Source organism: Carica papaya, chromosome 2, assembly GCF_054855325.1.
Source record: "Carica papaya isolate Zhongbai chromosome 2, ASM5485532v1, whole genome shotgun sequence".
NCBI lineage: Eukaryota > Viridiplantae > Streptophyta > Magnoliopsida > Brassicales > Caricaceae > Carica > Carica papaya.
This window is the reverse complement of record NC_142310.1, coordinates 10348847-10372908: the sequence shown is the minus strand read 5'-3', so window position 1 is coordinate 10372908 and position 24062 is coordinate 10348847. Positions and strand designations below refer to the sequence as shown.

General features: G+C 36.4%; 2 protein-coding genes and 1 non-coding gene across 6 annotated transcripts in view; 2 read left to right on the top strand and 1 right to left on the bottom strand.

The window, feature by feature from the left end:
* ABCG3 (ABC-2 type transporter family protein) overlaps positions 1-11396 on the top strand; it is a 28596-nt gene extending 17200 nt beyond the window's left edge. For 3 of the 4 annotated variants that reach the window (XM_088213260.1, XM_088213259.1, XM_088213261.1), the window contains 3 exons: positions 9505-9777; positions 10146-10253; positions 11026-11396. In XM_088213260.1, coding sequence (XP_088069386.1) covers positions 9505-9777; positions 10146-10253; positions 11026-11280 — 636 coding nt within the window. In that variant the 3' untranslated portion in view covers positions 11281-11396. Of the gene's footprint in view, positions 1-9504; positions 9778-10145; positions 10254-11025 lie in introns of those variants that run through there. The other variant, XM_088213262.1, reaches the window with a different exon arrangement.
* Positions 7031-7245, top strand: LOC148268751 (small nucleolar RNA U3). Its single transcript, XR_015817457.1, has one exon. It is a non-coding gene; the product is annotated as a small nucleolar RNA U3 (small nucleolar RNA).
* A 786-nt stretch (positions 11397-12182) lies between the features above and the next one.
* On the bottom strand, positions 12183-14051 carry LOC110823962 (UDP-glycosyltransferase 86A2-like). The gene is made up of 2 exons (XM_022054471.2): positions 13304-14051; positions 12183-13126 (listed from the first exon to the last, which is right to left on the bottom strand). Exons 1-2 carry the CDS (start codon positions 13824-13826, stop codon positions 12207-12209), a joined length of 1443 nt encoding a protein of 480 aa, XP_021910163.2. The 5' UTR covers positions 13827-14051; the 3' UTR covers positions 12183-12206.
* Positions 14052-24062: the final 10011 nt, after the last annotated feature.

The following is a 24062-nucleotide window of genomic DNA, read 5'->3' as shown; positions in this document are numbered from 1 at the left end:
AATCTTTTATATGCGAACTATTTTTTCCTGTGGAGAGGATCAAAGGACCCCTATTATCTTCTCTCTATTTTCTTCCCCTCTCCCAAACTTATCCTTACAGGCTTGGGATGTTGTTAAGATGCATCAGAGATATGAGAGATTGGCATAGTGCACAGCTAAGATGAGCTCAACCATTCTAAATATGTTTTTGCATCTACTCTAGTTTGACTTTTTATGAGTTTATTTCTATCTTATATCTAAGAAACTTTAAGAAAGCTTTACTCAACTTATTGTTTGTGATAATGATCCAGAAAGGGAAGAACCTAAAATGCAAATATTTCTATATTAAGATATGCTTTATGTAGGTACAATCTTTTATGTATTATTTAATTTATGTAGGAACTATTAAGAATATAATAATTATTAGAATAAATTTATTAATTACATATGGTCCTATTTAATTATTTTCCTATTCAGGTATCTTAGATATATTAGGTTATTTAGAAACTATAAATTGTTATAGAGACTTCTTATGAATAAAATATATTGATATATCTTATTGATTGAGGGCCTAAGAACCCTCTAATTGAGGTTGTGACAACCTAAGATTGTGGTTAGTATTCTCAATATCTATAATTCTGGATTTTCCCCCATTTTTCTATCTTTTCTCTAAAAAGTATTTCGTTATGTTACATCAATTTGGTATTAGAGCTTGGTTCCTATCTTGGTTGTATTCCCAAATCTTGAAATTCGAAAGTCCCAAATATCTCGGGCCTTGGCAATGAAAACAATAATCAAAATGCAACAAGAACTCATGGACCTTTGGCGAGTTCAGATCTCTAGCAACGAATGGGAGGTAGTTGACACTGATGCATCCATCTTTGCTCAAGGGCTGTGACCAGTCATACCATCAACTCTCTACTAACTACTGAAAAAATTTAATTGCACCTCTTGCAGACATATTGTGCTTCTCATTTTTTTTTTTAAATATGCAATCGTTCTGGCCTGAAACCAGGCACCAGTACCAACTTGGAGTCACCATTATTTGAAGAGCCAACCACTAGAAAGCCAACCCATTAAAGTAACCAGAGAGTGGCTCGTGGACTACATGTGCCAATGACCTTAGGAATAAGGATTTTAGACATGCCTATGTTGTTTCCAAGATTTGTTTGATTATATTCATGCTCTGTACTCACTTCTAAGGTAGATTGAACACTTCAACAAGGAATTTGATATCTTTTTGTGCATCTACTCAAAGTTATATGATTAACAAGGGATGTTAAACCTATAAATTGGTATGCCAAAACTGAGAATGAATATACTGCAGCAATTTCATGGAACCTTTTGATAAATGGCTCAAACACTAACTTATGAAAATTGGTAAAGTTCTTATAAACCTTTCTCATTTGATAATGAACTTCTTCATTGTTTTGACCAAGCTAAATATTGTCTGTCAAAGTTATGTCACGAACCATCAAAGTTAATGGCACAATGCCTTTTTGCATTTTATGTGTATTGATCACCTATTAACTTCGTGAATGCCTCCAACATTGATCTAAAACTTGAAATTACTCATTGCCTAAGAGCTAAACTAGATGAATATGTTAAAATGCTGATTTATGAATCTCATTATGGGATTTTGTTAATAGTATAGCTTATTAAGGTGCAGAATTGAAATGCTACCTCTGAAATTTCATCAATAAATACATTTTTTATCATTTAAGTAGAACTCTCACTCAGAATGTGGAAACGTTTTCTGCGTTTTTCTTAGGAAGACTCTCTCTCTCTCTAACTTTTTCTGCTTTTTTCTGTGTGGGTCACCCTGTGTCGAGAAATTTTTAGCGGTAGAGCAAAAAATTTTCGATCTGGTGGAGGAGGGGAATGGAGTTCGGGTTTACGAGAATGGAAGGGGGTTCCCGAAGTCCATTTTCTTTCAGAAAGGGGATGTGGATTGGCTTCTCTAGAGCTTTAAAGAATTTAGATGGGAGAAGTCCGATGGGCTGTGGAGTAGGTCCCGAAGAAGCAGTTGGAGATTGCTGCGCATGACGCTGGGTAGTAACAGGCACGACAAGTTTCTAGTGTTTTCGGAGGTGAAAGAGAGTTCTAACGGCAGAATGAACTGTGTAATTGTGCAAAAAGGGAACAAGGCAGAAGGGTGGTGGTAACTTATGGAAGCTGTGCATGTGATGGTTGGTGTAAGGCTATACACCCCCGAATGGTTGAAAGGCAAGAAGCCTTTGAAGGAGTTTAAAGGTTTTGAGGAGAATGATCCGGTGGTTGGTAGTATACGGTTTGTGGCGACTGGGCGGGTGGCTGGGGTATTCATATGCCCGGGATGTAACTTGGAATGGGAGCTAAGAATAGGAAACAAATCACCTACCTTCGCGGAGGTGCTACGGCCGCCTGTTGCTTGTTGGGTAGGGTAGGTTGCATCCTCGAGTCAAACAAGAACGAGTTGAGGCAATTCAAATTTCAAGATGGGAGATGTGGGGTGTCACATGAGAGCAAGTAAGCGGGAAGTAAGGCGGGACGGAAAGTTTAGTGGGCCAGTGTTGAATTCTAAAGGGAAATATTCGTGGGCCGAGAAAGGAAAATAGGTTGATGTCCCAGAATCGAGTAAGACAAGGGCCAGAAAAACAAAGAGAATTTGGCAGCCCAAGAGAAGCATGCCTGGCTCAGTAGCAACTAATAAAAGGGAGAATTTTGGTGCAGTGGAAGGTAAAAGCGAGAATGACTTACAAAACCTAATTGTTTCGAAGGAAAGTACGACTTCGTAGGTATGGACTTAGATGGAAATGAGAGGGAGGAGGGGTTCGGGTTGGATGGCTCTTTGTTGTCCGGTCTTTTGATGAACACCTCTCTGATGGCTGATGGGGTGGATTCGCTGAAATGTTTGATGAAGACGGTTGCGAGATTAGGGCGAGTAGTGACTGCTCCGGTAATGATAGAGCGCTGATTGAAGTTGAAATGTTGAAGGTTGAGAACAATGGGGTTCTGGATGTGCCACCTATTTTAGTATGATCACTTCTCAAAGGAACTGATGGTCCTGCCTGATGGTGATTTGGCTGAGCAGCACTCGGTGTGGGTACAGAAAAATTTTGTCAAGGTGAGTAAATTGTTGGAGATGTTTTTTAAAGGGATGGAACAGAGGGTATTAAGTTTATTGGCTGAATGAAGATTAGATTTTTAGAAACCGAGAGGGAGAAAAGGAGAGTAAAAAAAAATGAAAATAAAAAGGGAGAAGAAGGATGTAGAGAGTTAAAAAGATTGGAGTGGTCTCTAGACTATGAGGGGCAAAAAAGTAGGAGGGGGGAGGGTGATGCGACTATTACTGGTAATCAATGATAGGAAAATCTATTTCATGGAATGTGAGGGATCTGAACGAGACTAGCAAAAGATGAGTGATTAAGGGCTATTGAAAAGGTGGAAACCAGAGATGGTTTGTCTCCAAGAGACGAAAATGGAAAATATTACTAAGACTGTCATTAATAGCTTACGGAAAGAGAGGAATGTGGGACAGTGACAAATGTGTTTGCAGGGGAGTGGATATTGGCAGGGTCTCCCTATCCTGTTGTTTGGAGAGCTGTAGGTTTGGTGAGAGGTGGAGCTTTTCTGGTATTTACTGTAGAGGGAACAATGAAGAGAGGGAGTGGCTCTGGGATGAGATGGGGAGGGCTAAAATGAAGTTGGGTGTGAGGTGGGTGGCGGGGGGAGATTTTAATATGGTGTTACACGTGAGGGAGAGGTCGGGGTTGAATACCAGAATGAAAGAGATTGAGGAGTTCAAGGAGATGATCGATATGCTGGGTCTTGTGGATCTTCCTCTTGGGGGAGGGAGGTGGACATGGTCGAGTGGCAGGGAGTGCCCGTCAGGGTCAACGATTGACCGTTTCCTCATTTCTAATCGTTTGCTAATGCAGTTTGCAGGTTTAACTCAAAAAGTCCTAAATCGACCCATATTTGATCATTTCCCGATATGCCTTGCCCCGCAAGGCATTATTTGGGGCCCCACACCTTTTAGACTAGACAACAAGTGGTTGCTTGTTGAGGGGTTCAAGGACTTGGTAATTAATTGTTGGCGGAACACAGTTGTTGAGGGCACCAACAGTTTCATTTTTGCCTCAAAGTTGAAAACCCTTGAAAATGACCTTAAGAGGTGGTCAAAGGAAGAGGAGGGCAGATTAGAGAGGGCTTTAGAGGAATACTTTATGGAACTGGGCGACCTTGACAGTAAGGAGATGGAGGGCAGGTTGGGGGAGCAAGGGTGGAGAAGGAGGGAGGAGGTAAGGAAAAGGGTGGCTGAGTTGATGAATTTGGGGCCTGTGTCGTGGAAACAGAAGGCTAGGGAGAAGTGGCTTAAGGAGGGGGATAGAAACACAAGGTATTTTCACTGTCTGGCAAATTTCCGTAGGAAAAATAACTATGTGGAGGAACTATGTTGCAATGGAGATCTTTTGAAAGGCAATGGGGGTATGAGGAAGGGGGCTAAACAGTTTTTCCAACATCTCTACACTGAAGATGAATCCAGTAGGCCCAATCTTAGTAATCTGCAATTTAGGAGACTAGGGGTTGAGAGTAGAATCAGTTTAGAGGTCCCTTTTTCGGAGGAGGAAGTCAAGGGTTGCCTTGATGAGTGTAATGGAGAGAAGGCTCCGGGTCCGGATGGTTTCAATATGAAATTCTATCAAGTTTTTTGGAATGTGATAAAGAAGGATGTGCTTAATGTTTTTAATGAGTTCCATAAAATCGGATGTTTTGTCAATTTCATCAACTTCACTTTCTTAGTTCTTATCCCGAAGGTGGCGGAGGCGAATGATATAAGAGAGTTTAGACCGATTAGTTTGGTGGGGAGTTTGTACAAATTGATTTAAAGTGCTTGCAAGGAGACTTTCTAAGGTATTAGGGGAGGTGATTGGTGAAAACCAGAATGCTTTTGTTGAGGGTAGACTAATTCTTGATGCTTTGATGATTGCTAATGAAGTTGTGGATGACTTGGTGAGCCAGAAAAAAGAGAGCATTTTGTGTAAAATTGATATGGAGAAGGCTTACGATCATGTTTGCTGGAATTTTGTGGACTACATGATGATGAGGATGGGTTTCGGGGATAAATGGCGCGGGTGGATCATGAAATGCATATCTACCTCCTCTTTTGCGGTTTTGGTGAACGGGGGTCCATCTTCTTTCTTTAATGCTTCTAGAGGTCTCCACCAAGGGGATCCTTTGTCACCTTTACTTTTCCCTACCGTTATGGAGACCTTTAGTAGATTGATGGAGAGGGTGCTGGAGTTAAATTTATTGAAAGGGGTGGAGGTGGGGAGGGGGAATGAGAGACTAAGAATTTTTCATCTTTTCTTTGTAGATAATGCTCTCATTTTTTTGTGAACCTTCTATAAATGCTATGTTACATTTGAGATGCATTTTCCTTTGTTTTCAAATGGTATCCAACCTTAAAATCAACATGAGAAAGACAGAGGTGGTTAGAATTGGTGATAGATTGACTATGGTACTCGGATGTAAAACTACTACAGTACCTATCAAATACTTAGGTTTACCTCTTGGGGCCAATTTCAAAGATTTAAAAATGTGGGAGTCTATTGTGGAGTTATTTGATAGAAGATTGGTGGGGTGGAAGAGAAATTTTCTTTCGAAAGGGGGAAGACTTACTTTGATAAAAAGCACGTTGGTTAACTTACCAATTTACTACCTATCTATTTTAACTATCTTGGTCAGCATTGCTAATGAGTTTGAAAAAATCTAATGTAGATTTCTTTGGGGTGATGATGAGGGAGTAGAAAATACCATCTAGTTAAGTAGGAGGAGGTGAAGAAACCGGTTTGTGAGGGGGGGCTGGGTTTGAGGTCTATTAGGGAGTTAAACTGTGCCTTTCAAAGGAAATGGTTATGGAGGTCGTTTGTTAAAGAGGGGAGGCTGTGGAGGGAGCAGGTGAGGGTGAGGTGGGGCAATTGGGAGAAGGAGAGAGGCAGGAGGGGAAGATTCAAATCGTAAGGTTTGAGATTTTTGAAGAAAATTTGTGATGACAGTGATTCCTTTATGGATTGTGTCAGGTGGCAGCTGGGGAATATTGGGGGGGGGGGGGGGGGGGGGTTGGGGGGGAATATGGTCCTGTGTAAGAGGGACAGCTACAGTACTAGCAATGGTGCCCCCTTTAAATAGATCTGGAAGAGTAGAGCTTTGCCTAGAGTGACTTTTTTTACATGGGAAGCTACGAAAGAATGCATTTTGACTATTGATATGCTTAAAAGAATATGCATCACTATGGTTAATAGATGTTATTTGTGCAAATCGTATGAGGAAACTTGTAATCACTTACCATTGCGGTGCCCGAAGACTTATAGCTTATGGATTTCTGTTTTAGGACTGTTGGGGCTGAACTGAGTTATGGCTGAAAATGTGAGTAGTGAATTGTGAGCATAGGCGAGTTTTTATAGAAAGAATAGACATTTATTTTTTATTTCACTTATTATTTTTTGGGTTGTGTGGAAGGAAGGAACGTGAGAGTCTTTGAGGACAATGAGACTAACTTCACATATGTTAGAAATAGATGAATACATACTTTTGGTTTTATTTTGTTAGGTCATGACATCAATGATTGGGAGGATCTTTGAATGGTCATGGATCATTTAATTGACTTGTTACTAGTTGTTGTATTTAAGTGATACCTCCTTGGTATCTTTGTAAATAATATTTCTTATCTTTTCTTTCAAAAAAAAAAAAGTATAACTTATTAAGAGAGAACCCAACTATCTTTGATTTTTGTTAATAGTATGGGTTCGTTAAGAGAGAACCCAACGATCCCTCAAGTAAGAAAATGCTCAACACTTTCTCATGAATTTGTTCTTGCCTAACAATGTCAAAGAAGATAACATGTATTTATGTGAGAGAAAGAATAGCTATGTAGAAGTTATTTCTAATATTAACTAGTCCTTATCTAGACTTATTCTTCCTAGGACACATGTCCACATGTAGAAACCCGATACCTAATGTTCGGGGAATCTCCCTATTAAGAAGAAATATAATTCACTTCCAGCATATGACCTTAGTTGAACAAGATCTGTTTTATAGGCTCGTATATCTGTTTTCTTGAGTTCCAAGAAGATAAAATCTTAAGTCTGGTGGATGAATCGTGACCGTGTGATCAAAGTGCGATTGATGGTAGCGGCGATTCTTAAGCGTTGATGCTGTAGAGGATCATTCTTGGTTGGGTCTAATCCTGGCTGGGGTAATCCCCCGGTTATCTGACAGACTACTAATAATTCACTTCCAGCACTTGGAGATCTTGTCCATATAGGAGTGATTCTATTGTAGATAGTGTCATTTTCCAGCTCTTTCTAATAATCTTCTATATATACCTAGCTGCTGTACAGTATTTAGTATGAGTAAAATATAACAGAAATTTAATTCTAGAAACTTCATGGTGTTAGAGCAGGTTCTCTAAACCCTAGAAATTTTTTCTTGCCAATGACCAAATAAGGATTGGCCATGGGAAGGACAAGTGAGCTTTCTGAAGTCATGTCGACTGATGGAATTATTTCCATCAAACCTACTGAAGCGGAACCCTCCCAAGTTTCGCTCAGCTGCAAGTTGAATGGGAACAGTTATATCCAGTCTACAATCACGGGGATTGACAATAACCACAATCACATGGTTGTTAAGGACTCAAATTAAATGAGAGAATAGTTTTATTCATAACTAATCTGTTTAATAATGATGAAACACCGGTGTATTGATAAGGTGTCAGTATAGCTTAATATGACTAGAATTCTGAAGTAAAAGAAAATAAAAAGAATAGAACTCTTGCGGAAAAGGAATAAAATAATAAAACAGAATAATCCTGTACTAGTAAGTCTTATACTAGTAATACTCTAGGTAGAATTCTTCCTACAAAAAAAAGTTATTAAGTAGCGTAGATGGTCTGACCTCATTCTCCCCTGCTTCAAAACAACTCAACTCCATTGAGAAAGCCTAGATTAATCATAAAATAAGCTAGGGTCCATGTGATGAAACTCATCTTCCATAAGCCATGAGTTTTCAAACTCAGGACTACCTTTCCATCAACGAGCCCCATAAGCAGAACTAACATAAGCATCTTCCAAGACATCTTTGAGTACCATCAAGTGAAGATAGTGGAAATTTTGGTTGCTGATTTAGGGTTTTTTATAGTTTGGAAAATCCTTGGGTATTTTTGGTTGGAAAATGGTAAGAGTTTTAGCTCTGAACCAAAGTGATGTACCACAGCAGGTTAGAGTTTACAAAGAGAAACATTAAAGAAAATAAAAAAAAATCCAATCCACAAGCACAGGGATTCACAACAACCATCAACAAGTGAAGCTGGCAGTCGGGAATAGACATTCCTTGATCTGAATCCTCTTTGGGGGCAAACAAACAACCCAGTCGTGCAACTCCTTTTATTCTTTCTTCTCTGTAATTGATGGCTTGTTTCTTGATGATCTCCTCTTGTTTTCAACAATGATTCATGGGGAGAGGCTTCTTGACAGTCAGTGGTAGTAATGGGAGCAGGGAGTGATAGTGGCTTCTTCCTCATGGTGTAGGATTTTCTTTTATTGCTACTTGTTTTTATTTTCCAAAATTTTTACCAACACAAATTTGAATCTTTTAATCCTTGTTTTGATATTACTTATTTGGAATTTGTCAAAAGGTAAAGGAAAAAGAAATCAACAAATAACGTGGTTCGATCCACTTGACCTATATTGATGAAAATATCTATTATATTCTTTTATTTTTTGAGAAAAGCATCTAATATATTCTAATACGATGAAAAAAATTTGTAAAAACTTTATCTCTCTCTCTTCCCCGCCCACCTTCCCTCTCCCTCTCCCTCTCCCTCTTCCTCTCCCTCTCTTTTTCTTTCTCTCTTGAACTCTCTCACTCTTTCTTGAATTCTCAGAGTCTCGAACCCAGGCATTTCTCTAAGTTCCTTGGAATGCAGGAATCTCAAGGAGCCCTCTAAATTCCTAAGGATTCAAGGATATATAATTTCTCACCCTTCTACTCTCTCATTGAGCTCTCTTTATTATCAAAGAACAGCTATCTACTTATACCAAATTGACAAACCCAATTTGGTTTTGGTTTAGCTCCAAGTTCCCTGCGTGTTTATTATTGGGACTCGTGGAACATTATCAACAAAAGTATTGTTTGGTTGAAATTAGAGCAACAACAAAGATTATGTTATTCATGTTATAATATAAATTTCAATTTCTATGAGCTTTATATTTGATTGTGGAAAGTCAAATGCATTTCTATTAGTTATTTCATAAATTTTAGCCAGTAAAGCAGTTTATTCGCTGTGAATGTCATATCTGCAGTACAGTCTGTATGGATGTGAATGAATTTTTCATGATTGTGGACTGTTTGGCGGACTTGTGGTTTGTTTAAGATATGGCATACTTGAATGGTTACATGTGATATCTGCTATTATTAATTAATTTTGCTTTCTTACTGAAGGATACATATGTGATCTTATTGAAATGCTTTCCTTCTCTGCAGATTTATGCAAGCGAAGAAAGGAACCAGCATTCAGGAGCCTTAGTCTTTTTAGTCGGGCAGATTCTCTCCAGTGTTCCTTTCCTGTTTCTTATCTCCATATCATCGAGTCTCGTGTTCTACTTTTTAGTAGGATTACAAGATCATTTCAGCCTGTTAATGTACTTTGTGCTGAATTTCTTCATGTGCCTTTTGGTAAATGAAGGTCTGATACTCGTCATTGCTTCTTTCTGGCAAGATGTTTATCGAAGCATCTTGACTCTCATATCCGTCCATGTGAGTTTACTAGTCATTCTATTAGGTTTTTTTTTATAACAAAAAATTAAAAGTCTCTCTCACTTGCATCTAGAACATATAAAATCTTTTATCACTTCTATCTAGAATATATCATTTTCTGAGACAGCTATAATGATAGTCAGCTGGCGTACTTCTAATTTGCACAGTGAAAATTTTGATTGTTACGGTACTAAATTGCACAGAACTAATGGTGTTTGATATCCTAAAGGCGTGCGAGACTTTTTATTTGATGCTAATGGAACTAATTGTTTACTTGTTTAAGTTTTCATGACCAAATATGCCTCATCCAGGGTGTGTTATGGATGTACATTTTCCTGCTCTGATCGTCAACCCGTGTTTTATTTCAGGTGATAATGATGCTCTCGGCAGGTTATTTCAGAATCCGAAGTACTTTGCCTGAACCAGTGTGGAAGTACCCATTATCTTACATTGCATTCCATACTTACTCCATCCAGGTTCATTCTTGGTTTTATCATTTTCATCCTGTGCTGCTTAGGTTAAATTATAATTTGAGATTTGCATCCATTACTGAGGAAATCTTCTTCTTGCCACAATTTCGGATCAATTGACTTCTGTTAAGAAAGATACTGTTTCTAGTCTATGTTTGATTCGAGTCTATTGTATTCTTATTTATACTAAGATTTTAAGTAATCGATAATTAGAAATTAGTCATAATTTACATATTTGATATAAATAAGTCAACTCAGCTCATATTTTTAACTCCATAATGATATATTCTCACTTGTTTACAAGAACACTAAACTTGACTTTGGTTGACATTTCAAATTTATGGAATAGGAATTAGATTACAATACAAATGTAATAACATTTGGAATAGAAGTGGGCATTATCATTCTAAGCCAATTTCACATTCAATTAAAATTCGATGTTTTTGTAATTTTCTTGTTAACAAGTTGATATACATTAACGAATTATGAACAAATGATGAATATTTAGGAATTAAATGGAAATATAATAGAGTTAAAATCAAATACAATGTAACTTAGTTGGATATGAAATTGACTTGGAATTAGAGTGATATTTTTATTCATTTTTATTTTGTTAATATTGCATTTCATTCTTATTTCATGAAATTTAAATTTGAATCAAACTAAACTTGATGACTCCAGTTGGCAAACCTCTGTGATATGTGGTATTAGATCAGCAAGTAATTCTCTAAAATGTTACCTCTTTTTTTTTTTTTTTTTTCGTCCTCTCTATTTACAGGGGCTTTTGGAGAATGAATTTCTAGGAACTTCCTTTGCAGTAGGACAAGTGAGGACCATATCTGGTTTTCAGGCTATAAGGAGTGCTTATGACATCTCTCCTGACAGTAATTCCAAGTGGGAGAATTTACTTGTGTTGTTTCTCATGGCAGTTGGGTACCGAATCCTCGTGTTTCCTTTGCTACATTTTCGTGTAAAGAATCATTTATCAATACATAGGCTTCGCTGTTGTAATCACGAGACAAACAACCCGTGAATGAAAGTAAAACTGTTACTATTTTCTTTGGAGTTTCAATTGTATAATATCTTCTGCTATAGCCTTTAGCTCGTTGAAATGAAATCAGAAATAGGAGCGCACAAATTTTTAGACCATTGATTAATTTTTTGGAATTTATTAATAAGTTCATTAGATTTATAGCCTTAGAGGCCTGTAATATCTTCGTTGGGTAGCTCTTGGCTGCATGTATTTGACAGAAAGGTTCATGGGGAGAGTTTGTATTTTTCAGAAAAAGACATAGTCAAACCAACTCTTTTTCTGAAATTTACCATGAGTGATAATGGCTTGATCTCAGGAATTGCTGTTTTTTTTTTATTTTTTTATTATTATGATTGATATCCAGTAAATTTCTGAGAGACAGATCATTGAAATGCAGAAGAAGGCTATGCATAATCAAACATGTATAGGAAAGAATATATCAACCATTGAATTAAGTCTGAACACACAAATTGGTCATAATTTGTTATATCAATCAATACCTAATGAGCAAAGTTGCAAGTACTAATAAAAAATATTTGCAAACGAATTCAAAATTTACAACAAGTATTGTATAAAAATGAAAAGTTCGAAACTACGAATATTGTTGTTAAAAAAGATAATAAAAATGAAAAGTTTGATGCGATGTTAATTAAACTAATATATATTTGCCTTAGTATTGTTACTATTATCTTATAATTTTAGTCATGAGTTCAACTTTTATATATATATATATATATTAAATTTTTGTACATTATTTATATATATTGTTTGTTTTTTTTAAGTATTTTAATTTAATATAAACTTTGAAATTAAATAATAGTATCACCTACAAAATAATAATTTTTATTAATTATTATATTTATAATTATATATGTTTTTATTCATAATTTAAAATGATACAGAATTTAGTGTAAAGCACATTTATCCTAAGTCAATAAAACCTTTTGATATTTGATCTTGACCATCAGATCCTCTACGAACTTGTTCATATTATTCTCTGATGATCCTTCAGGTGTTAAGGCATCTTCCAATCTCCTCTTCACCTCCTTCACTCTATTCCTCAATTCATCTCTTGATTTTCCAATCATCACACGGTTAATATTGCTCGAAACCTCTTCCCTTACGATCGAATCTTTATCACATAAGTTGATCCCCATTTTCCAATCATCAACTACTAGTTTTCGATTAGTGAATTGATCTGTCAACAAAGGAAAACACAATAACGGCACTTCATTCCATATGCTTTCCAACACTGAATTCCATCCACAATGGCTCAAAAACCCTCCGATTGCCGGATGAGATAAGACTTTGATCTGACTGCACCAAGGTACGATCATCAAACGGTCACCAGCTTCCTCACCAAATCCGACGGGAAGTGGGTTGGCATAATCAGAACTTACAATATCAGGTCGTAGCACCCAAACAAAATCCACCTTGCTAAGCAGAAGTCCACTAGCTATTTCCATAAGGTCTCTGTTTGTGACGTGGGCATAGCTACCAAAAGATACGTACAAGACTGAACGAGGAGCCTTGGTGTTGAGCCAGTGGGTGCAGTCGGACTCGGGCCAGAGGCTCGTGGGCACAGAGCTTTGGGTGAACCCAGATGGGAAAATGGGTCCAATGGCATAGAAAAGTTTCTTGGCCTGAAGAGCTGCTATGATCTTTGGTTCAAGCTCTTCAACTGTGTTGCATAGAACGAAATCTGCAGCTTTAACGTCATCAAACGCTTTGAAAATTATTTGGTGACTCATTGAAGATGTATTGGTTTCTTGAAGATATGACATCATGTCCTGTCGTTTGATTTCTTCAACCCCTGGCACAAAATTTATTGGGTCCTCCCGGCAATCTACAAGTAAAGAGAGCATACATAGATGTATATACATGTATATGGTATGTTAGTAGAAGCTCAAGCTGTAATTTTTTTTTTGTTTTGAGAAATAATTATTTCATTCATACGTCATGCAGGATTAACAAGATAAATAAATAATTAATGAAATAGATAACTGAAGAGAAAGCAAGTTACCTTGAGAAGCAAAATGGCCATGAATTCTCAAAAGGTCCATATGGTAATAGAGTGTAAAAACTAAAGCAGCTTCAGTCCAGAAGGAAATATAAAGCAACCCAAATTTCTTTGCAACCTTAGATGGCCATACAAAGAAGGTATCAGCAATCAAACAATCAACTTTCTCCCCTGCTGACTTGACAATCTGGGACACAACGTCCTCTACGTGTGCTGAGAACACATGCAGCAAGGCAGCCATGTACTGATCATGGTTCAGCGACCGGTCAAGTCCCAGGGGAAGGCCATCAGACACGGTGGTGTAGCGGACGTCCAGACCCAATTGACGGATCCCCAGAAAGATGTCAGGTCGAATGCTGGGTCTGGCCTTGAAGATTCGATGGTGGATATAGTGGGTGTTAATGAAGGTGATGGTGAAGCCTCTTGATGCTAGGTTAATGGCTAAATGGACTGCTGGTATTATATGGCCTTGTAGAGGGTAGGGGATGAGTATTGCATGAGGCTTGTGTGGTACTTCCTGTGCCATTAGAAAGGGTTTGTGCTTGAGGATTAGAGAACAAGAGAGAAGATTTAAATGGTTGAGCTTTCTTTTTTCAAGCAACAAAAAGAAAAATGAAAGGATAAACAATGACGTAGAGAAGTAGACTTCAAACTTGTTGTTATGCTCATATTAAGTGATATGTTCTAAGATGACATAAAACTCCAACACTTGGATACACCTTGTGATATAAAGCTCAGCAATTGGATATACTTCTTCACAATACAAAAATTACATGTAAATTCTGATATCATCGATTTTTATTTTTTAGGTTGAGTAATAATTAAATGTTTTAGGAATTACTTAAATAAGTTAAAAGAGCACGTAATATAATTAGTTCATTTTGCATATTTGTCAACATATCATGAAGCAAATATTTAAAGTTTACTAATCATATCATTCAAGTCTTCCAACTTATTCTTGTGTATGTATCAACTAATAGTTTTTTTTTTTTCAATTTGTTTTCCCCAAAACTTAAGACATTTAATGAATATGAATATATATATATATATATACATACATATCTGATATAAGGATTTTTCAATATCCCATATTGTAAAAACTCTCAACTTCTCTCCTTTCATTTTCTAGCTGCTGGAAACCCTAATCTTCTCCAGGTGCTGCAAATGCAGTGTCAGAAAAAACCACAAAAAAAGGTCTTCCAAAACGGTGTCGATTGAGAAACTCTAGGTCAAGCAACAACAAGCCTTCTGATTTTTGTTAGGATTAATTGATTTCGGAGGCTATTAGATCGAGTTTGGTAGAAAGGAAAGACGGGTGGCTGGAATTTTGATTTTGGATAGTTCTGGGATTAAGGTCAGGGTTTTGGGTTTTTAAGTGATTTCAAAGAGTTTTATTTTAATTTTTATTAAAAAAAAAAAAAAAAGAATCAAACTTCAAGCGTTGAAGAATATGAAATTTAAAGAAGCTTGTTTGGAGCCCTAGAAAATGCAATTAAAATACTTTGGGAAGGCTGAATTAAAAGAAAAACAAGGTTGAAGATTTATTTTTCAATCTATATTATGTTTTCACATATCTGCTCCAAAAAAAAAAAATGAAAACAATCCTTATAAAATATGAAAATACATAATTATTTTTGACAATTCAAAAAGATTTCTTAATCAATTGTAGTTTTCAAAAATTCTACAAAACTTACATATATAACTTTTATGTTTTGAAATTACTCAAAATGATTTTTTAAAATTACTTTTCAATTAACTGCATTAAAGCCGAGAAAAATTTTGAAAGAAAATAAAAAGAACTAGCAAAATTATCACTGCATGGTATATATATCAATTACATAATCTCAAACCACAAAGATGTACTGAAATATATGTCACGCAAAGACACAAGACAGAAATAATAGTGCACATATTTTCACTGCTTTTGGAACATTAATAGTGCATTAAATATTTAATGACTATCATATTTATTTATTTGGCTTTAAAATAGAAATTATTCTCTCATTTATTGATTTACTTCAATAATGCTTTCAGTGAACCTCTTAATTGCTATTTTAAATGAGAAAAACATCATACCAAATATCTGCTGTTTCAAGCATGTCTTGTTGGTGGTGTATTTGATGCAGAGCGTTTTGCACTTTCTTCTCAGTCTTCTCAATCCTTTCAAGCACGACGAATGGATTCGTTTTTTCATTATTAAGTTCTAAAATGGGATTTGATCAATTTTTTTTTTTTTTTTTGTTTTGAGTAGTAAAACTAAGCGTGATTACTGAAGTTTGATTAGAAAAATAAATTTTTCATTATATGTTAAAAAGAGTAAAGTGTACATTCTCATATATATTAAAGAATATTTAACTAGATTAATTAAGACTAAACTAAATTAACTAACTTAATACTCTTTCAAAATATGGACAATTAATGTTACAAATGACCTTCTTGAAAAATAAGTGCAAAAACAAAGGAAAAGAAATAGGTACCGTAAATAAATATGCTAATTGATACTTCAATTGAATAAGTAAAAATTTCACCAAATCAAACTTCATTTGATATCAAATAAAATGACAATCAATTTCAATATGTTTAATCAGTTTATGACATATTGGATTCGATACAACTGGGTTGTCAAATAATAAGATAACTGAAATAAACATGTGTCTCCAAAATAAAAAATAATAATTCTTTAATCCAAGCTAGTTAACTAGTAAGTGTAATTAACATTTTGTACTTTATTTTAGTAGATGAACAAGAAATAGTAGATATCTTTTTAGTTTGTCCATAATATAAAAGAATCCCATAAAATATACAAAACCTAGTTATAAATTTCCTCCATTTCGTGTAAGCATTCTAATTTGCATTTTAACAATGTTTTAAAATGAAGCGAAGAAACTATTAAAAAGAAAAAAAATCTTATACTGGCTTATACTTAAGATAACAAAGTAAATAATGAGTAGGTTTTAAATAAGGCTCTCATGGCTTTGGTTTATTTTATTTAGTTTATTTTGTAATTATTGAAATTTTAATTGATATATATATATATATTTTAATTTAATTTAACGAAAATAAAGATAATAATAATGATAAAATTGGGTAAAAATATTATTTCGATTTAATTGAAATTAATTTTGAAAAAAATAGGTGAAAATTTGGATTCTGGGGGTATTTTTGAAAAGAAAATCGGAAACCGGGGGTCAAAACGTAATTTAGAAAAGTTGTGCCACGTCAGCACCACGTCAGCAGCCACGTCAGCGGCCCGGCCAACCAGGACGCACCGCGTGGCAAGGACACGCTGACTAGGGGACGGGCCACGGGGGCGATCCGCGTGCGCGCGATCGGACGGCCGAGATCCGTTCCCACGCACACGAACGACCCAGATCAAACGTGCGCACGGACGACCCAGATTCACGCGCACGGACGGCCCAGATTCAATTAGGCATGGACGGCCCAGATTGCATCGCGATGAACGGTCCAGATTTAATCCCAATTAAATCGCGATCGAACGGTCCAGATTCAATCTTGATGGACGGTCAAGATTAAAAGGCGAAGGGTATAAATACCCCCACCCACACCTGACCAAAGAAACCCTAGCCGCCAGTGCTCGCCGGAGAAGAAGAACCAGTCGCCGGAGGAGCTGGCAGCCACCACCCACCGCCGCACCGGGGAAATTTCCAACCGCCGATCGAGGTAATTTTTCTCCCTCTTACTTGTTTTTTGACGCTGAGTCCGCCTATGGCCAAACCGGAGCCAAACCACCGGCCAAACGGCCGAAAAACTCAGCCAAAACCCAGCGGCGCCGCCGCGCCCCTCCTCAATTTTTGCCTCCGATGAGGCCCTTCCCGGCCTCCGTTTGATGCAAATTTTATACCACTGTGATCACCGTTCTTTTCTCTACAGGTTGATTGGAGCCAAACATCAAAACGCGACTCACACCGGAGGAGCCGCCGCACCCGAGAGCACCGCCGCCGGTAAGTTTCAGTTTTTCGTGATTTTTCGGCCCACCGAGGGCCCTAGGGTTGTTCTATCGCAGGGACCGATGCAAGCATGGCCGAATTCGGCCGAAAACGGCCAACTCGAGGCGAATCGCCGCCGCATCGCCGGAGCACGGCAGAGCTGCCGTGCCAAAATTGCGATATTGGCCAAAAGGGGCCCTAGGTCTAATTTGAAATTTTTTTGGGACACATGCAGGTACTAGTAGTGCGTTTCAGCTCCCCGGAAAAAATTCAGAAAAAATTATGGACAGCCTGTAGGCGCACTGTAGAGCCGTATTCAGACCCCAAAACAAGTAAGGACCCCTCACCCTATTTCCTATCACGGTATTAAAGTTAAATAAATAATTAAACTGTACTTTGTGACTTTATAGATGTATAATTGATTTAGGTTGCCAGTGGAGCCCGAGTCTGATACTGTATTGGTCTATTATTGTTTGATTTAATTTTCAGTATTAAATGCAGTATGATGTTTGATGTAATTATATTCTGGTCCCGTATGCATGAATCATGGTTTCCTGATTATGGTCGGTATTATGCTTAACCCGATACTGTGTTGTCCTGTTTGGTGTTCATTACTGGTTTACATGTTGTGTGTGTTTGGTTGATTGAAATCAAGAAAAAGGTCAAAAAGGTTATGTGAATTGATAGTGAATGATGTGGATAGCCTGACTAGATATCCTGAGAGATGGTGGACGGACCGGGTCCGTAGGGAATCCTATCGGGTACGTGGTCTCTCATACCGGACGGGGTATGGAGACCTTCTGTGTTTTGGCGCCGATACCGGACGGGATATGGGGACGGCCCGTTTCACCTTCATACCGGACGGGGTATTGAGGTTCATGGTTTTGGTGCCCATACCGGATGGGGTATGGGGACGGCCCTGGAATCAGGTTATAAATGTTAAGGGTTCCCGGGTAGCGGGATCCCTATGGATCCCCATGGATACTAGTAGGCTGGTAAATGAGGAAAATGTATTGTTTAATGATTGAGATGCAAAGGCGTGGTAAGTATTTTGTTATACAGTTCATATGATTTCATGATGATGATAATGTTATTGCTTTCATATGTTGTTTTATGAACCTCATCAAGGTAAGTGGACAGTAAAAGTTTTTATGTTAATAAATGAGTTTATTATAAATCATGCTCCATTGGTCTTTTGTGTTTTCTACCCACCTTTACTTCTGTGGCGGTGAGATAGTGTGATGTCTTTACTGGGCTGGTATAGCTCACTCCCTATTTAACCATTTCAGATCAGGAAGACGTTGTTCTCGAGCCCGTTCTCAGGAAGACGGCGAAAGGGACGCCTAAGGACTCCGTAGTTATATTTATAGTTCTTATTTTCGAGTATCTCTTTTAGTTAGTTTGTTCTTTTATACTTTGAGCACGTTTTTAGTTTTAGTGAAAGGGATGTTAATCAAAATTTTTATTACGCTTCCGCATTTGACATTTTTAATACACATATTTCATTTTAAATTTCTGGGGCTGTTACATACTAATTGATACTTCAATTGAATAAGTAAAAATTTCACCAAATCAAACTTCATTTGATATCGAATAAAATGACAATCAATTTTAATATGTTTAATCAGTTTATGACATGTTGGATTCGATACAACTGGGTTGTCAAATAATAAGATAACTAGAATAAATATGTGTCTCCAAAATAAAAAAAATAATTCTTTAATCCAAGCTAGTTAACTAGTAGGTGTAATTAACATTTTGTACTTTATTTTAGTAGATGAACAAGAAATAGTAGATATCTTTTTAGTTTGTCCATAATATAAAAGAATCCCATAAAATATACAAAACCTAGTTATAAATTTCCTAGAATTCGTGTAAGCATTCTAATTTGCATTTTAACAATGTTTTAAAATGAAGCAAAGAAGCTATTAAAAAGAAAAAAGATCTTATACTCGCTTAAACTTAAGATAACAAAGTAAATAATGAGTAGGTTTTAAATGAGGCTCTCATGGCTTTGAAACAAACTAACTTAGTTTGTGAACCATAAAAGTGATGTTTGACTAAGATAAAACCAAATATAATAAAGGTCAAACTAAGTGTCCAAATTAAGATAGATATTCTAATAATAAAATGAGATATTTAAATCTATTGGGAGCTCTTTAGGCTTGGTCACTAAAAAAATACCATCTTGTAACAATTGTAAGATACTTTTGAGTGGCAGATAAAGTAAGAAGTATATTGATAGTCACCGATTTGGCCATCAGAGAAAAGATTTACAACAAATCTAGTCATTTATTTTGAGGATGTCCTTTATTCATTAAACAAATTTTATATTGCACAACAGAATTATTTGACTTATACTTGATTTTATATACCTAAAGATAACCAATGCTATGCTTGTCAAGAAGGTGAGATACCAATTACCATGTATTGGTTGAATCGATTGCAACTAATTCGTTGTTCATAGGTTGTCTTCATTGAGGAGAAGAGATAACTTGGTGAAAAAAATTATGATTCATAATGAGATGAGACTACAAGTATAAAGTTTTTATGATTAATTGACTAGTAATCATATAAATAATAGTGAGATATAAGATATAAGAGTTTTGTGTGTCCCAGAAGAGGTTTTGTCAGTGGCAAGATTGCATTAGAAATTCTAAAGTTATGAAGCTGATAAATTAATCCTTGAAGATCTATGAAAAACTACTTGTATATTTTGGGTACATTTGATAATCATTCTTCATCTGTTATTTGTTTGTCTCATTTACAATTGTTATTTATTTTTCGTGCAACTCCTATAGCACCATGCCAAAGCATAAGTAGTTAAACATTATATATTTTATCTAGTTGAATTATTATTCTTTATCGGTTGAGTCCCCATCAACGAACCCCCTCAAGGTATACTACTGGTTATCACAAGTGATTTAATAATTTGATATTTATTTATATATTAATTTAATGGTTATGATATTTATGTTTTTGATAAATAACAAAGATGACGAAAACATTCATGTTTTATGTATGAGATTTGCTATAAGACCATTAAATATTTATGAAATTAGATAATTATGGTTGACCGATTATAAATGATGAAATTTTTTTAGCAAGTTTTATAGGTATGATAACGAAAAGACCTCATTTTGCACCTATTAGTTACAAGAAATGATGCGATATATTATCAACATATAAAAAAGAAATCCAGTAACTCATAAAAGTACTTAAATATAATATAATTCAGTATAATTTATATTTCTTCACTTTAATTTCTTTTTATTTTATATTTACAGTCAAAATTTAAATTTGAAACATAATCCAGTAATAAAAATAAAAATAAAAATCAGGGTGTTACACCCATACAATTCATCTTCTAAAAATTAAAAAAAAAATATTATAAAACTGTATAAATTGTTAGAGGATTTTTTAGATTAAAAAGACTAGAAGCTTGAATTTTTGTTGCTTATAGTTCAAAAAAATATATTGCAACGTTATAAGCTTTTAACATTATCTCGAAAAAATTATTTCTTACTTTTAAAAAAAATGGCTAATAAGTTCTTGCGCACAAAGATTAAATTTAAAAGTAAATTTTATTTAAAATTACTTATTTTGTACTATAATAGCAGCTGTAGAACTAATAAAACTAATGTTCATAAGTATTTTATATAAATTAAGTAAAATACCTAATAAATATAATAAAATAAATTCTCAAATAGTCATGGATAAAGAAATCACATTTTAAAGAGCCACAATTCTTTATTTACTTTAAATACTTTATGATTCTTTATTTGAGTTCAATGATTTCATAAGTTATAGTACAAAATAAGACTTATGTTTTTCATAGTCTACACAAAATAATCAGCCCTACACATTGATGTAACGCCTACTAATTTTATAATAATAATTATTATTATTATTAATTTTTTTTATTTATTTTATTTAGTTCATTTATAATTTTTTAATTTTAATTGATTAATTTAATTTAATAAAAATAAAATAATAATAATGATAAAATTGGGTAAAAATATTATTTGGATTTAATTGAAATTGATTTTGGGAAAAAGGGGTGAAAATTTAGATTCTGGGAGTATTTTTGAAAAGAAAATCGGAAACCAGGGGTTAAAACGCAATTTAGAAAAATTGCGCCCCGTTAGCAGCCACGTCAGCGGCCCAGTCAGCAGCCCTGGCCAACCAGGACCTGCCGCGTGGCAAGACCACGTCGACCCGGGAACGGGCCACGTGGGCGATCCGCGTGCGTGCGATCGGACGGCCCAGATGCATCCACGCGCGCACGGACGGCCAGATCAAGCGTGCGCATGGACGGCCCAGATTTAATCAAGTACGAACGACCCAGATTTAATCAAGATGGACAGCTGTGATTAAAAGGCAAAAGGGTATAAATAAAACCCCCCACACCTGACCACAAAAACCCTAGCCGCCTGCCCTCGCCGGAGAAGACGAACCAGACGCCGGAGGAGCCGGCCGCCGCCACCCGCCGCCGCACCGGGGAGTTTTTCGACCGTCGATCGAGGTAAATTTCATACCTCCGGCTCATTTTTCCACGCTGAGTTCCCCTATGGCCAAATCAGAGCCAAAATCCCGGCCAAATGGCAGGAAAACACGGCCGAAACCCAGTGGCGCTGCCACGCCCCTCCTCGATTTTTGCCTCCGATGAGGCCCTTTCCGGCCTCCGTTTGATACAATTTTTATATCACCGTGATCACCATTCTTTTCTCTACAGGTTGATCGGAGCTAAATCACCAAAACACAAACCTCGCCTGAGAGCACCGCCGCCGGTAAGCTTGGGTTTTTCGTAATTTTTTGGCCCCCCGAGGGCTCTAGGGTTGTTTTATCATAGGGACCGATGCAAGTGTGGCCGAATTCGGCCAGAAACGGCCGAAAACGGCCAACCCGAGGCGAATCGCCGCCGCTTGCAGCGGCGCCGTCGCCGGAGCACGGCGGAGCCGCCGTGCTGGAATTGCAATATTGGCTGAAAGGGGCCCTGGGTCTAATTTGGGATTTTTGGGACACGTGCAGGTACTAATAGTTCGTTTCAGTTCCCCGGGAAAAATTCAGGAAAAATTAGGGACAGCCTGTAGGCACACTGTAGAGCCGTATTCAGACTCCGAAACAAGTAAGGACCCCTCACCCTATTTTCTATCACGGTATTAAAGTTCAATAAATGATAAAACGGTATTTCATGAATCAATAAATGTGTGAAATTGTTTAAGGTCGCTAATGGAGCCCGAGTCTGGTGTGTTTGTCAGTCAGCTGTTGTTTGGCCTATTTTACAGTTTTAAATGCAGTATGAGGTCTGATGTTTTCATTTCATAGTTTCGTGTGCATATATCACTGTTTTATTGATTATTGGTTGAATGACTGAGAACCCGATGTTGTATGTTGTCTTGTTTGGCATAAATTACTGGTTTACTTGTTTGTGTGTGAATTGATGATGCTGACTGAGGAAAAGGGAAATGAAAGGTTATATAAATTGATAATTGTATAATGTGGTCAGCCTGACTAGATATCCTGGGAGATGGTGGACGGACCGGGTCCGTAGGGAACCCTACCGGGATTGTGGTCTCTCATACTGGACGGGGTATGGAGACCTTATGTGTTTTGGCGCCCATACCGGACGGGGTATGGGGATGGCCTGTTTCACCCTCATACCAGACGGGGTATTGAGGTTTATAGTTTTTGCGCCCATACCGGATGGGGTATGGGGACGGCCCTGGAATCTGATTACAAGTGTTAAGGGTTCACGGGTAGCGGGACCCCTATGGATCCCCATGGATACTAGTAGGCTGGTAAATGAGGAAAAATATGTTGTGTAATGATTGAATTGCAAAAGACGTGATAAGTATTATGTTATACAGTTCATATGATTTCATGATGATGATAATGTTATTGCTTTCGTATGTTGTTTTATGAATTTTACCGAGATAAGTGGATAGTAAAGGATTTTATTATTGATAAAAGAATTTGTTGTAAATTATGCTCCATTGGTCTTTTTGTGTTTTCTATCCACCTTTACCTCCGTGACGGTGAGATAGTGTGATGTCTTTACTGGACTGGTGTAGCTCATTCCTTATTTAATCATTTCAGATCAGGAAGACATTGTTCCCGAGCCCATTCCGCAGGAAGACGGCGAAGGGGACGCCTGAAGACTCCGTAGTTATATTTATAGCTTTTATTTTCGAGTTTCTCTTTTAGTTAGTTTGTTCTTTTATACTTTGAGCACGTTTTTGGTTTTAGTATAAGGGATGTTAATCAAAATTTTTATTACGCTTCCGCATTTGATATTTTTAATACACATATTTCATTTTAAAATTCCGGGGCCGTTACATATTCTCTTCTCACAATGTAATTATTCTTTCATAATTAGTTAGTTCTTTTGATTGATGCAAAGAAGAAGTATCGTGAAAAGTTGGTTACCTTCTCTATGAATTTTACATTGTTATGGTTATCGACTTATGATTTTATATTACACTATACTTTTGAGTAGGATGTTAAAGGATATCTCAAAATTTTTATTAACAATTAAATCATGTTTCTAAGCTTAATTACTAACCAATCTTTATATAATGGTATATAAATACAAGATTTAAAGTAGAGATATGCATTAAAATAATTAATTACATTATTATAAAGTACAGTTGACGTTTTTTTGTAACATGGCTTTTTACCTTATCTGTGGTTATAAATTTCTGTCATTATATCAATAAAACTACATTTTTTGACTTTTCAAAAAGTAAATGACGAATAAGTTTTTTAGCGCATGGATTAAAATCCAAAAGTTAATTTAATATTATTGGCGATCA

Coding starts and splice junctions, on each gene's coding strand:
- LOC110823962 (XM_022054471.2), bottom strand. CDS start 13,826: ATGGCACAGGAAGTACCACACAAGCCTCATGCAATACTCATCCCCTAC. Junction 13,127..13,303: donor TGGCCATTTTGCTTCTCAAG/GTAACTTGCTTT, acceptor CTTTACTTGTAG/ATTGCCGGGAGGACCCAATA.